Raw genomic sequence first — 15810 nt, 5'->3', positions numbered from 1 at the left:
TCAATCACAGGCCTGCTGTGATGAGAAAATGGAATAGTAGATTAGAAAGACAAGAGAGCTACACAAGCCTATGATAGGATCACAGTTAATGTTAATCATAAGCCTCTACAAAAAAATAGCTATTTTTATCTATCTCTGCAACAGTTCATACAACGTTAGATAACAGCAGGATAGTCACTTGCCCCAGGATCCATTCTAGTGGAACTTCACCAAAGATGAATGAGACAAGTACAGAAACAACGATGATGTTCACACAAAGTAGCTGTGCTGACCTTCTCCAAAAATGGCTCCCTAAGGACAGAGGGTCTGGAGGTGCTACCAGGGAAATGCAAGCATGGGAAGGGCGTAGAGAGAAGGAAAGATCTCAATATAGGCCTGGAGGTAAACGGGTCTTCCAATGTCTGAAGACCAACCAGCTTGGCTCAGGTTAAAAAAAGATCATCCACAGGAGCATGAAAAATTCAACCAGTCCTGGAAGGGCTGCAATCTACACTGGTGAAGGGAGTAACTCTACCAATAAATGGTAGATTCTTGAAACATGTCGTTACTAATAGTAGCTTGCCCTTATATGACATTTTAAGATGTGCAAAATGCTTTATTCAGATTATCCAGCCCTGGAAGATAGATTCTATTTATCACAATTTTAGAAAATAGGAAACTTGGTTGCATTGAGTGATGACCACGCCAATAAGTATCTGATGCAGAATCTTTAGAACTTCAGATCCCACAGTCAAATGCCTCCATCCCACTGCCTGCCTCTCCTAAGAATTTCCCTAATAATCTTCTATTGATTATCTTCAATTATCTTATCTATAGCTGTTTGCATGCTGTCTCCTCAGTTAGGCTCTCTGAGAGCAGGGGCAATCTTTTGCTTTTATTTTTATCTCTAGTAAGCACCTAATAAATATTTGTTGATTGACTGAATGGCTGACTGAAATCACATGTGATTTTATTTCATCCTCACAACAAGCTCATGAAATAGGAAAAAAAATCATAAAATCAACAAGCATTTATTAAAAGCCTACTATGTGTCAGGCAGTGTGCTAGACACTAGCGAGACAAAACCAAAAACAGTTCTTTCCCTCAAGAAGCTTACATTCTATAAGAGGAGACAATCTATATAATATGTCTACACAAAAAGTATAAATGAAACAAATACAAATTATCCTCATTAATAGATAATGAAAGTGGGGCTAGAAGAAGTTATTAACTTATTCAAGGCTAAATAACCACAATAGTATGGTATAGACACTATTTTTTTCAGTGGCTCAAATCCAGTCTACAATCCGTAAGAAGAGTATATACATTAAAAGGGAGAGAATATTGAATGGGAGGGCTGTAGGTTGTATAGAGATTTCCCTGCTCTCACCTTAAGAGTGTGGTGGCCCCGGACCTTCCTGGGGGATCCCCCTAGGGAAATGTCCACACTTCTCCTCTGTTCCAGAGGTTTTACAGTGACCCGTTCGGCTGGCGTGTGGGGTCTCCGTGTTGGAAAGAGCCGGGGAGGGCCTAGGGGAGGGATGTCTGATGGAGAGGGCGGCACAGAGATCGATCGAGGCACCTCCAGCATGCTCTTGCTCCGGCCTTGATCAGTAAACTCTGGGGAACCTGCATAGATGGGGGCCGTAGGGTTCCCATGTTTGAACTGCTGCCTCTGTTGCCATTCATACAGTTGCCATACAGTGCCATCCCGATGCGCCCGGCGCTCCTCATTGGACATCTTTAGGTGGCTGGCTCGGTCCTGCGCATATTTGTAATCACTAGGTAAGTTGCGGAGTGGAGGTGGGGAACTGCCCGAGGAATGGCGGGTGTTCTTGGGCAAGGTCTGGTAGTTCTCTGAGAAAGACAGGGATTGGCCAGGACCCTGCTGGAGGAATCGTATCTGGTCTGAGACAAGGCTGAAGAGAAGAGAGAAGGGGCTTGTCAGTCAACTTTATCACAGCTGTCAATCAGCAGCTTGGAGGAAAACAGAGAGAAATAACCATACAAAGGTATGTCCACCAGTGTTGTTTCATCCTTATACAGTCTTGCAGGTTAAGAATCCAGTCCTGCAGATCAAAATTTTAGCAATGATTAAAATCCTAAACCTATGGTCATTTCTTAAGCCTTTAGAAGCAACTCCAAAATCTGTCTCTCCGATTTGATAAAATAAACATTTATTAAACACTTACTATGAGTAAAATCTCTCTCTCCAATGCTATAAAATACACATTTATTAAACACCTACTTATGGGCCAAATCTCTCTCTCCAATCATAAAGTAAGCATTTGCTAAGCACCTACTATAGACAAAGCACCGATAAAAGATAGTAAATTTTTGTGTGTATGTGTATACATACACACAGATATACACACAAGTATGATACAAGGCAAATATAATATGAAAGAAGGAGAAAAAGAATAATTATTCTCAATAAAAAGGTTTGAGAAAGAAGAGATCATTTTAATGGATGGGGAAGCAGGAATCAAGAGATAACCTCATGAAGGGGATGGGCCTTCAAGACTGAGGAGGATTTTTGAAGGTCAAGAAGAGAAGGGAACATGACTGAGAAATGGAGTGGTCCCGATGGGAGAAGAGGACAGGATGATCTCATAGAAGGAAAAGGAGTCCAGGTTAGCTTGAACCTTCATTAGATAAAAAGAAGCCATGTGAAATAAGGATGATGTCATCTTGTTATTCCAAAATCTCTCTTACAGGCATTCTCCTCCTGGTGTCACTTCTACATCTTCACCTCCCTGTTGAGTCTTCTATTTGGACATCCTCTCCTCAATGTGAGATAGGGGACAGATTGAAACACAAAGTGATGAACTATTCTTATTATTTCTTTTGAATTCATATACTCCTTTCCACTCCTACTGCTACTATCCTAATTCAAGTCCTAATCAACTCTCATTTGAACTACTACAATAGTCTCCAAATTGGTCTCCCTATTTCTAGTTTCTCTTTTCTAATCTAGACCACCAGAATAATCTTCCTCAATTATGGCTTCATTGACATCACTCTTCTGCTCAAAAGCCTTAAGTGGCTCCCAATGCCATAAAGAATGGAGGGTGGAGTAGAAAGTCTAACCTGAAACTCTAAACTCTCTGAGACCTGGCCTATCTTGTTCTATGATATAAAAACTTTGCTTTTCTCTATTCCCCTTAAATGTGCCATCTCCTTTATCCAAACCTATTACCTCACTGCTTCGTCTATGCTCTTTCCATCTCGCCCTATCAAAACAGCATCCCCTCTTCTTTATTCAAGAAATTCCACATACTCTTCAAGACCTAGGTGAAATACTTTTTCTAAGGAGCCTTTTTTGATAGTCACATTAGTAATTCCAATCTCTGCCCTGGTTCTCAGCACCTGCAACATAAATGAAAATTTTCTTGAACCACCTAGCTTCCCAGTTCAACTTTTTAAACTCATGACCGCTATCTTTATCCCACCTCAGCTGTATAGAAGAATGATCATAGACCTGATCCAGCCATTGCCTATAGTCAATCTACCTCCATGAATAAGAATCCTGAAATTCCTCTTTGACTACAACCTGCTACCTTGCAATTTTTCCCTCTGCCTCATTCTTCCTAAAAATCTCTTCTTTCTTTTCTCATTAGGATCACCAGTCTTCTATTTTTCTCTATTCTCCCTGTCCATCATTGTTGTAGTTTCTTCCCACGTTCATCACTTTACAAGTCTGATTTCATATTGACCAGTTCCAATGTTACACTACTGGCTACCCTTGAGTCCCTTGCCCCAACTCACTATACTATCATCTAATCAAATCCCAACCCTTGGTTTTCCCTACCATCTGCCTTCTCTATTCCTACTTCAAAGCTAGAGAAAGTCCCACAACCAGGATGACTGAATTCACAATAAATTTGCTACCAATCTCAAGTGGACCCTCATTGGTCCATGCCAATCCTTTTTATTCTTTCCTAATTGATTCTTTCTTTTTCCTTTTCCTTCTCCTTGCTAATACTTCCACTTGTGTTTCTCATATAATCCCTTCTTATCTTTTCCAAGACTTGCGCCCTTGATTATTCCAATTCTCTCTTTCTCTTTATCTTCAATTTCCCTTTATCTACTAGCTCCTTTCCCATTACCCACAAACATTCCATATCTTTAAAAAACCTTCACATGGACTTCCGGTTAAGATGGCGGAGAGGAGGCTCACAGTTGCATAAGCTCCGCGCTTTCTCTCACTATCCACTTCATTACAAGCCTCTGAATCAATGCTTGACTGAAAAAAACCCACAAATAGTTACCAAGAGAAGCCATCCTTGAGATCCGCCAAGAAAGGTCTGTCTTTACTGGAGGGCTGGGGCGGTTTTAGATCGGGCGCAGGCTGCGGGCAGCGGCAGTGAGAGCACGGGAGCAGACTGGAGAGGGGGTGGGGAGTGATCGCAGCTGTCTCTGCGGGGAGAGCTTCGCTACAGGTTTGGAACCTGCAGCAAGTCAACAGCCCAGCAGAGAAGCTAAAAACACCGGGGCTGAAGAACACAACCGCAAACAGCTGGAGTCTCTCAGGACCTGGCCGCCCCCCCTTCCCCCCCCTCAGTGACTCAGCACGCTTTGGGATCTCAGAGCGCAGGCGCAGCACAGTCCTGCTAGTGCCTCACTGCTGCCACCTGCAGTCTGTAGAGGAAGCTCGATAACACACCAGCCCCCCCCCCCCAAAGAAAGACTCCAGTTTTTTCTGTTTTTCTTTGGTAGTTTGTCTCTGATTAATAGACAGAATGAGCAAGAAGCTGAAGAGGACTTTAACCCTAGACAGCTTCTACACAGATAGAGAGCAGACTCTAAATCCTGAGGAGACTAAAAACAGGCAGTCCCCAGGTGATTCCCCAAAGGAGGAGATCGTCTGTTCCTCAGCACAGATGAACCTCATAGAAGTGATTAAAAAGGCTCTCACAAGGGAGCTAGAAGAAAAATGGGGAAAGCAGAGTGAGGCTTGGCAAAAGGAGAAGGAAGCTTGGGAAAAGGAGAGGGAGGCTTGGCAAAAGAGCCTGGAGAAGTCAGTTAAAGAGAGAGTGGATAAAGAAGTAAAATCCTTGAAAAATAGGATTAGTGAACTGGAAAACAAAATTGGCGAAATGGAAAAAAATTCCACAGAACAAAAGAACTCAATTGGACAATTAGAGAAAGATTTTAAAAAAGTGAGTGAAGAGAATACTTCACTGAAAATCAGAATTGAACAAGTGGAATTGAATGACTCGAGGAGACAAGAAGAATCAGTCAAGCAAATCCAAAAAAATCAAACAATGGAGAAAAATGTGAAATACCTTCTGGGGAAGACAACAGACCTGGAAAACAGATCCAGGAGAGACAATCTGAGAATCATTGGACTCCAGAAAAACATGATGAAAAAAAGAGCCTGGACACTGTCTTCCAGGAAATTATCAAAGAGAACTGCCCAGAAGTCATAGGAACAGAGGAAAAAATAAACATTGAAAGGATTCATCGATCACCCACTGAAAGGGATCCTAAAATCAAAACACCAAGGAATATAGTGGCCAAATGCCAGAACCCTCAGATGAAAGAAAAAATATTGCAAGCGGCTAGAAAAACCCAATTCAAGTATCAAGGAGCCACAATAAGGATCACCCAGGATCTGGCAGCATCCACATTAAAAGATCGAAGGGCCTGGAATATGATATTCCGAAAGGCTAAGGAACTTGGTATGCAACCAAAAATAACTTACCCAGCGAGAATGAGCATCTTTTTCCAGGGAAGAAGATGGACATTCAACGAAGTAAGCGAATTTCATCTATTTCTGATGAAAAAACCAGAACTTAACAAAAAGTTTGATCTACAAATATAGAACTCAAGAGAAATCTAAAAAGGTAAAGATTAATCTTGGGAACTATATTTTGACTATATAGATGTATAAAGAATACATGTATACCTTGTTCTAGAAATTGATGTGGAAAGGACATTGTACCAGAAAAAGGGTAAAGTGGGGGTAGTACATCTCATGAAGAGGCATAGGAAACCTATTATATCTGAGAGAAAGAATGGAGGGGGATGAATATAGTGGGTATCTTACTGCCTTCAGAATTGGCTTTAAGTGAAAAATCTTAAGACATATTCAATCTATGGTGAAACTTCTCCCATCTCATTGAAAAGTGAGAAGGGAAAAGTGGAAAGGGAAGGAATAAGCTAAGCGGAAGGGAATACGGGAACTGGGAGGGAAAGGGGTAAGATAGGGGGAGGAACTCTAAGGCGGGGGGAGGGATACTAAAAAGGGAGGGCTGTGAGAAGCAAGGGGTGCTCACAAGCTTAATACTTGGAAGGGGGGGAAAGGGGAAAGAAGGGAGGAAAGCATAAACCGGGGTTAACAAGATGGCAAGTAATACAGAATTGGTCATTCTAACCATAAACGTGAACGGGGTAAACTCCCCCATAAAGAGGAAGCGGTTAGCAGAATGGATTAAAAGCCAGAATCCTACAATATGTTGTTTACAGGAAACACACCTGAAGCGGGGAGATACATGCAGGTTAAAGGTAAAAGGTTGGAGCAAAATCTACTATGCTTCAGGTGAAGTCAAAAAAGCAGGGGTAGCCATCCTGATCTCAGATCAAGCTAAAGCAAAAATTGACCTAATTAAAAGAGATAAGGAAGGACACTATATCTTGCTAAAGGGTAGCATGGATAATGAAGCACTATCTATATTAAACATATATGCACCAAGTGGGGTAGCATCTAAATTCTTAAAAGAGAAACTAAGAGAGCTGCAAGAAGAAATAGACAGTAAAACTATAATAGTGGGAGATCTTAACCTTGCACTCTCAGAATTAGATAAATCAAACCAGAAAATAAATAAGAAAGAAGTCAAAGAGGTAAACAGAATACTAGAAAAGCTAGATATGATAGATCTCTGGAGAAAATGTAATGGAGACAGAAAGGAATACACTTTCTTTTCAGCAGTTCATGGAACCTATACAAAAATTGACCATATATTAGGACATAAAAACCTCAAACTCAAATGTAGTAAGGCAGAAATAGTAAATGCATCCTTTTCAGACCACGATGCAATGAAAATTACATTCAACAAAAAAGCAGGGGGAAGTAGACCAAAAAATAATTGGAAACTAAATAATCTCATACTAAAGAATGATTGGGTAAAACAGCAAATCATAGACATAATTAATAACTTCACCCAAGAAAACGATAATAATGAGACATCATACCAAAATGTATGGGATGCAGCCAAAGCGGTAATAAGGGGAAATTTCATATCTCTAGAGGCCTATTTGTATAAAATAGAGAAAGAGAAGGTCAATGAATTGGGTTTGCAATTAAAAATGCTAGAAAAGGAACAAATTAAAAACCCCCAGTCAAACACTAAACTTGAAATTCTAAAAGTAAAAGGTGAGATCAATAAAATTGAAAGTAAAAAAACTATTGAATTGATTAATAAAACTAAGAGTTGGTTCTATGAAAAAACCAACAAAATAGACAAACCCTTAGTAAATCTGATTAAAAAAAGGAAAGAGGAAAATCAAATTGTTAGTCTTAAAAATGAAAAGGGAGAACTCACCACTAACGAAGAGGAAATTAGAGCAATAATTAGGAGTTACTTTGCCCAACTTTATGCCAATAAATTCGACAACTTAAATGAAATAGAAAAATACCTCCAAAAATACAGCTTGCCCAAACTAACAGAGGAAGAAGTAAATATCCTAAACAGTCCCATCTCAGAAAAAGAAATAGAACAAACTATCAATCAACTCCCTAAGAAAAAATCCCCAGGACCAGATGGATTTACATGTGAATTCTACCAAACATTTAAAGAACAATTAACTCCAATGTTATATAAACTATTTGAAAAAATAGGGATTGAAGGAGTCCTACCAAACTCCTTTTATGACACAGATATGGTACTGATACCTAAACCAGGTAGGCTGAAAACAGAGAAAGAAAATTATAGACCAATCTCCCTAATGAATATTGATGCTAAAATCTTAAATAAAATATTAGCAAAAAGATTACAGAAAATTGTCACCAGGATAATACACTATGACCAAGTAGGATTTATACCAGGAATGCAGGGCTGGTTCAATATTAGGAAAACTATTAGCATAATTGACTATATCAATAACCAAACAAACAAAAACCACATGATCATCTCAATAGATGCAGAAAAAGCATTTGATAAAATCCAACATCCATTCCTAATAAAAACACTTGAGAGCATAGGAATAAATGGACTTTTCCTTAAAATAGTCAGGAGCATATATTTAAAACCATCAGTAAGCATCATATGCAATGGGGAAAAACTGGAACCTTTCCCAGTAAGATCTGGAGTGAAGCAAGGTTGCCCACTATCACCATTATTATTTAATATCGTATTAGAAACACTAGCCTCGGCAATAAGAGTCGAGAAAGATATAAAAGGAATTAGAGTAGGCAATGAGGAAACCAAACTATCACTCTTTGCAGATGATATGATGGTATACCTAGAGAACCCCAGAGATTCTACCAAAAAGCTATTGGAAATAATTCATAATTTTAGCAAAGTAGCTGGCTACAAAATAAATCCCCATAAATCCTCAGCATTTTTATACATCACCAACAAAACCCAACAGCAAGAGATACAAAGAGAAATTCCATTCAGAATAACTGTTGATACCATAAAATATTTGGGAATCTATCTACCAAAGGAAAGTCAGGAATTATATGAGCAAAATTATAAAAAAGTCTCCACACAAATAAAGTCAGACTTAAATAATTGGAAAAATATTAAGTGCTCTTGGATCGGCCGAGCGAACATAATAAAGATGACAATACTCCCTAAACTAATCTATTTATTTAGTGCTATACCAATCAGACTTCCAAGAAAATATTTTATTGATCTAGAAAAAATAACAACAAAATTCATATGGAACAATAAAAAGTCGAGAATCTCAAGGGAATTAATGAAAAAAAAATCAAATGAAGGTGGCCTAGCTGTACCTGATCTAAAATTATATTATAAAGCAGCAGTCACCAAAACCATTTGGTATTGGCTAAGAAATAGATTAGTGGATCAGTGGAAAAGGCTAGGCTCACAAGACAGAATAGTCAACTATAGCAATCTAGTGTTTGACAAACCCAAAGCCCCTAACTTCTGGGAAAAGAATTCATATTTGATAAAAACTGCTGGGATAATTGGAAATTAGTATGGCAGAAATTAGGCATGGACCCACACTTAACACCATATACCAAGATAAGATCAAAATGGGTCTATGACCTAGGCATAAAGAACGAGACTATAAATAAATTAGAGGAACATAGAATAGTTTATCTCTCAGACTTGTGGAGGAGAAAGAAATTTGTGACCAAAGATGAACTAGAGACCATTACTGATCACAGAATAGAAAATTTCGATTACATCAAATTAAAAAGCCTTTGTACAAATAAAACTAATGCAAACAAGATTAGAAGGGAAGCAACAAACTGGGAAAACATTTTCACAGTTAAAGGTTCTGATAAAGGCCTCATTTCCAAAATATATAGAGAACTGACTCAAATTTATAAGAAATCAAGCCATTCTCCAATTGATAAATGGTCAAAGGATATGAACAGACAATTTTCAGAGGATGAGATTGAAACTATTACCACTCATATGAAAGAGTGTTCCAAATCATTATTGATCAGAGAAATGCAAATTAAGACAACTCTGAGATACCACTACACACCTGTCAGATTGGCTAAGATGACAGGAAAAAATAATGATGAATGTTGGAGGGGATGCGGGAAAACTGGGACACTAATGCATTGTTGGTGGAGTTGTGAACGAATCCAACCATTCTGGAGAGCAATCTGGAATTATGCCCAAAAAATTATCAAAATGTGCATATCCTTTGATCCAGCAGTGTTTCTATTGGGCTTATATCCCAAAGAAATACTAAAGAAGGGAAAGGGACCTGTATGTGCCAAAATGTTTGTAGCAGCCCTGTTTGTAGTGGCTAGAAACTGGAAAATGAATGGATGCCCATCAATTGGAGAATGGCTGGGTAAATTGTGGTATATGAATGTTATGGAATATTATTGTTCTGTAAGAAATGACCAGCAAGATGAATACAGAGAGGCTTGGAGAGACCTACATGAACTGATGCTAAGTGAAATGAGCAGAACCAGGAGATCATTATACACTTCGACAACGATATTGTATGAGGACATATTTTGATGGAAGTGGATTTCTTTGACAAAGAGACCTGAGTTTCAATTGATAAATGACGGACAAAAGCAGCTACACCCAAAGAAAGAACACTGGGAAACGAATGTGAACTATCTGCATTTTTGTTTCTCTTCCCGGATTATTTATACCTTCTGAATCCAATTCTCCCTACGCAACAAGAGAACTGTTCGGTTCTGCAAACATATATTGTACCTAGGATATACTGCAACATATCCAACATATAAAGGACTGCTTGCCATCTAGGGGAGGGGGTGGAGGGAGGGAGGGGAAAAAAAAAAAATCGGAACAGAAATGAGTGTAATATAATGTAATTATTAAATAAAAAAAAAAAAAAAAAAAAAAAAAAAAAAAAAAACCTTCACATAACTGCCATTTCTTCAAGCTATCTGCCTACATCTCTTTTCCCTTTCATAGTCAAACAAAGTAAGTTATCTACATCAATTTTCTCAATTCCTACATTCATTTCAAACTCTTGAAATCTGACTTTTACTGCATCACTGAATGAAACTGCTTTATTCAAGGCAAATGCAATATCTCCCCCCACCTACCCAGTCCATATCCTTCCTAACTTGTTTGCAACTATTGACTTTACAATCTACCCCCCTATCTAGACATCCTTTCCTCCTTAGGTTTTCGTTACAATTATCCCTTTTTGCTTGTCCTCCTACCTATCTGACCATTCCTTTTCAAGTTTCCTGTAATGGATTATCACTTCTTCTTACCTGCCTACTCTATATAATAATCATATCTATATAGTCAAGTTCTAAATCTATACATCTAATACCCAATCTCTCTTGAATTCGAGTTCCTTATTATCTCTTGGACATGTCCACCTACATGGTCTACAAATTCAACATGTCTAAAAACCAAACTCATATTTCTTCCCTTAAGTCATCCCTTCCCCAAATTTCCCTCTTTCTTTTGACAGCACCTCCATCCTTCCAGTTATCCAGATTTGAATCCTTAGCATCATCCTGGAGTCTTCCTTTTTTCTTATGCCCCATAACTAATCTGTGGCAACTTTCTTTCCACATGATCTCTTTTGCTTGCCATCCACTTGGCCATCATTCTAGTTCAAGTCTTTATTACCTCTCTCCCATATTTTTATAAGAGGCTCCTAAATGGTCTCCCTGCCCCTAATTTCCAGTTTTACTGGCTCATCTGTAGGATAATCCAAATTACTAGTCCTCAGGCAAGGGCAGCTAGGTGATGCAGTAGATAGAGCATCAGCCCTGAAGTCAGCAGGACTTGAGTTCAAATGTGGCCTCAGACATTTAACACTTCCTAGCTGTGTGAGCCTAGGCAAGTCCCTTAAACCCAATTGCCTGAGCAAAAAAAAAAAAAAAATTAGTCCTCATAGATAGGTCTAACCACATCAGTCCTTGGCTCAAGAATTTAGGCAGATTATATATAGTTCAACACAAGGAAGAATTTTCTGATGATCAACAGTAGAATTAACCACATTACAAACTAGTGAACTCCTGTGATTATCCAAGCAAGGGCAGATGACTACTCACTGAAGATGAGATTCAGTTTGGGATGGATGACCTCCAAGATTCCTTCCAAATTTAAGGTTATTTGAGTTAATAAATGAAATGATGAATGGAAGTAAAAAGATCACTGCAAACAAATCTGGAGAATAGTCAATGAAAGGGAGAAAACGTCTCAGAACCTTAAAACCTATCTGCAAGGCAAGGTTACAGGACAGCCAAGCTGCCAAATTCTGTATCAGGCAAGCTCAAAAATAGTATCTATCCTACTGATTCTTAGTGCTGATACAACCTCAAACCTAAGGCTTATATCATAGTGCTTAGAACTGAAGCAATTAAAAAAAAGATTGTGGTTAAGTCACCTATTCCCTTAATCACCAATAAATGAGGCTCTCTGAGCAAGAGAGGGTGAGGATCTAGCTAACCTGACTGATAAGACATGAGGGCTGACTATGCTAGAGGGTTTAGGATGAAACATGCTGCTTAACTCCCGACAATCTCAGTGCACTGTGAGTTCTTTGAGACCAGGGTATTCACAGGGTTTCCAGAAGAAAGTGATGATCCAGGACAGAAAACTTGGGAAGAAATTTGCCTCCCCAATACTTGGCAGAGTGATTGGCCCATAGTAGATATTTAATAAATGCTATTTGATTGTCAGAGAAAAGATGGACTCAAGGTGCATATTGAGTTATATTTTATTTGGACATCATCAATGCCTATTTTGCTTGAATGTTTATTGCTTTCTTTTCTTTTTATTGGGAGAGGGAGATTTTTGTTAACTGAACAAAAAATTAAATTTAAACATAAAAAAAGACAGAGGTTGAGAGGCAGCAAGATGGCAAGGAGGTAGAACACTGGACTTGACATTGTTAAGATAGTGAGTTCAAATTTTATCTTAAATATTTAAAAGCTATGTGACCTTAGACAAGTCACCCTCTCTCAAACTCGGTTTTGTTATACATAAAATAGGATAATAATAGTATCTACATCCAATCAATCAATCCCAGGGTTATTGTGAGATTCCAATTTTGTCAAGAGTTCAGTAAACCTTAGAGTACTTTATAAGCATTAACCAGGGGGATTTGTCCTTTCTGCTGAGCTCAGCTGCTTACCACTAGATGGTGTGGTATGCTATTTAACAAATAGTGGAATTTCATTCCCCACCAAAATCACACTAGGGAAGGTACCTGCCAGCAGGTGGTTGGTGGGTGGATAGAGGGAAGCAGGGCTGGCTGGAGCTCCTTAACAACAGCCCCCAAAAGATGCCAAAATGACCTGCCCACTACTGGTATGTTTCCCACACAGAGAAATTTGTTAACCCAGACTTTTGTTAATCGTCATTCTTTCAGCCCCTGGAGACAACTGGGAGTGTGGGAAGTATGTCTGATGCCTTCCCACCTTCCTATTCAGAAAAACTAGGCTGAGTCTGTGTGAGTTTCTTTTATCCCCCAGACACTTCTTCCTCTGACTTTTCTCTAGAGAATTTCCCCCGGAGTTCAGAGTATGAGTTATAGGGGCACGAGCCCTGATGTCAGAGATGAGAGGAGCCATCGCGGCAGTGGGTTAGAGAAAGTATATACAGATAATTCTAAATGGACCAGGGCATTTTACTTGGCCCAGGCAGGGATGGCCAAGGCGAGGAAGGACCTCTGCCATTTGTCCTCCAGCCAAGGCATCTCTTGCTTTCTCATCAGCAGCTTTGATCATTAAGGTAGGCAGGTAGCGACAGGGGAAGAAGGTGCTGGACACAAATGAATACCCACTTTTTTCTAGGCTGAAAGAGAAGCCTGGATGCTCATGAGGAATTAAAACTGGTTCTGCGGCCCAGCAGGCCTTTGGCTGCTCTCCGGTTCTCTATGTGAGAGGAAGGGGAGGGCAGGGGTTTCATCCACCTGGCCCTGGTCTCAGCTCCTGTACCTGCTTCATGGAGAATCAGAACTGGGCTGCAGGGGCTCAGGCTGCTGAACCACCTGGGGCAAGTTCTAGGAAATGAATTCCTTTTTGTCCCAACACCACGTGTCAGGCTGTGTATTAACAGAAGCTAATTGATCACTTCCCTGAGAAAGCCCCAGAAGGGAGTCCTTCATGAGGTAGGAGGTTAAACTAGCTGACCTCTGGGGTTCCCTGGTTCTGAAATTCTATGAGGATAAACACACAATAAAGTAAATACTGAATAAAGTGGTAATGCAAGTCAACAGAATGGCATTAGTCAGCACAGGATCCAGGAAAGCCAAACCATCCTTTCTTCAGCAGCTAAACATAAAATCACAGAAAGTAAAATCTGACAGGGACCTTAGAGGTCAGGTGGCTCAACCACCCCTTTTTCTAGATGGGGAAAACTGAGGTTCAAAGGGCTAATAGACTTGTGCAAGGTCACACAGCTAATAAATGTCAATGCCAGAATCTGCTCCCAAGCCTTCTATCTTCTCCCTAGCTCTCCCTCCTCCAAGCTGCTGTCAGTCCCCAAATCAGTCTATAAGCAGGAAACCCTCTTCCCCTTAAGCCACCAGACCAATTCATGCATTTTCTATTTCGATAAGAAATAAGATTTGAGAGAGGAACAGGTCAGCAGCCCAGCGGCCCCTGGCAGCAATATAAAGAAAAAAAAAAAAAAGAAGAAGAAAAAAATCTATTTGGGAAAAAACAAAACATAAACAGCCTGATATCTTTCCTCCTTTTCATTTATCTCCCAACAACTCGGGCATCAGAAGTGGGTTTTGTACCCAGACTATAACTTACCCACCCCTGGCACCTGCAGTCTCTGAGATAAACTCCTGGCCCACTGGGTGAGACCACCAACGGGCACTCATACATGACCCTCCAATTGGGTCCCTTTTCCAAGGAGCTCCACCATCTCCAATGAGCAGAAGCAGAGGAGAATGGGGCTTGTGAACACGGAAATTCAAGGATGCCTATTTAGAACGTTATTCATTTCCAATACCAGCACGCCAGCCTCCGCACCCCCGGGGGGCTCGTGGGCTGCTGTGTGAATGAACAATGGCCATATTTTCTGCTTTTTCTTTCTTCACTTGTTTTTGGAAGTCCGTTTGACAAAAAACAAAAGCAGAAATGAAACCAAAAGCTGTGCAATTACAATAATGGAGCTTGGCCCCCCAAAAGGACAGTAGAAAACATCCTCCCGTCTCTCTCCTTTGCAGGCTGTAGCATAAAGTGAGACTCTGCATTGCTGGACTCCTTTTATTCCTCTTTTTTTTTTTTCTTTGTTACAAGAGATGGTTCCATGGGGAGTGTTTGGAGGTGAAATATATTTGGAAATAGTGATGCAAAGAATAACAATAATATTTAAGAAATCTGTTTGATTGGCAAGGTCTGACCTAATCAGGCATTTTTATTTCTTTTAAATACATTTTTATTGATATATTTCATTTTTTTCATTGCTGAAATTTCCCCTTGTAGCCTGACTTCTTTTCACTCCAGGAGAGCCATCCCATATAACAAAGAATATTTAATCTCAAAGCTAGGATCTGGAAAGTTAAAACAAAAACAAAAAATTGGGGGGGAGGGCTCATTTTTATGTTAAAATAATGGGTTTTCTTTGTAATCTCATGCATTTTTATTTTACACATTTAAAAACATTATTCTGACAATGGGTTTCACCATATTTCCCAAGGGAGGCATCCATGTCAATCAAAAAGGTTAAGAACTCCCAGCTTAAATTGCCCAGGAGAAAGGTGTCATCCATTCACAGTTCAAATATAGACGGACCTGTTACCTCTCAACTTTGGGGATGGAAAGAGGGACAAGGTGACCCAGAATTCCTCGAATTTGGGAATACCTTCTAATTAAATACAAGCGTTGGAGGTGACACTTCCAAAACCTCAAGTGTTATAGGATTCTCTGAATTAATTAAAAAGAGGCTGAGGGAAGGGATGATAAGGTATAATGTCAATACGGAAGAGACATTTCCTTCTTTCCATTCTGATAATGAAAAAAGGGACAGTATTTACTTTAAGAGCTTCCAATATTTCCTGGATATCCCAAGGCAGTGCCTTGGGATGGCGGGATGAATGAGACATTGGCAGCCCTCTAGGCTTACAGTGAGAGGCTGCTGGCTGGGGAATCAGCCTCAGAGCTGGGTTTGTTGGCCGGGGGTTGGGAGGGGGAGACCATGGCTCAAAGCCCTGGTCTTT

The 15810-nt window shown here is 39.7% G+C and overlaps 1 protein-coding gene and 1 long non-coding RNA gene across 7 annotated transcripts in view; both read right to left on the bottom strand.

The window, feature by feature from the left end:
- Positions 1 to 15810, bottom strand: part of PLEKHA7 (pleckstrin homology domain containing A7) — a 203416-nt gene that overhangs the window by 43339 nt on the left and 144267 nt on the right. For all 6 annotated transcript variants that reach the window (XM_051966044.1, XM_051966041.1, XM_051966043.1 and 3 more), the window contains one exon: positions 1370 to 1898. In XM_051966044.1, the coding sequence (XP_051822004.1) occupies positions 1370 to 1898 (529 nt within the window). The remainder of the gene's footprint in view (positions 1 to 1369; positions 1899 to 15810) is intronic.
- On the bottom strand, positions 3949 to 15807 carry LOC127541006 (uncharacterized). Its single transcript, XR_007948336.1, has 2 exons — positions 10526 to 15807; positions 3949 to 4116 (listed from the first exon to the last, which is right to left on the bottom strand). It is a non-coding gene; the product is annotated as an uncharacterized LOC127541006 (long non-coding RNA).

The sequence above is a fragment of the Antechinus flavipes genome, chromosome 6 (genome assembly GCF_016432865.1).
Source record: "Antechinus flavipes isolate AdamAnt ecotype Samford, QLD, Australia chromosome 6, AdamAnt_v2, whole genome shotgun sequence".
Classification (NCBI taxonomy): domain Eukaryota; kingdom Metazoa; phylum Chordata; class Mammalia; order Dasyuromorphia; family Dasyuridae; genus Antechinus; species Antechinus flavipes.
This window is presented reverse-complemented; position numbering and strand designations above follow the sequence as displayed.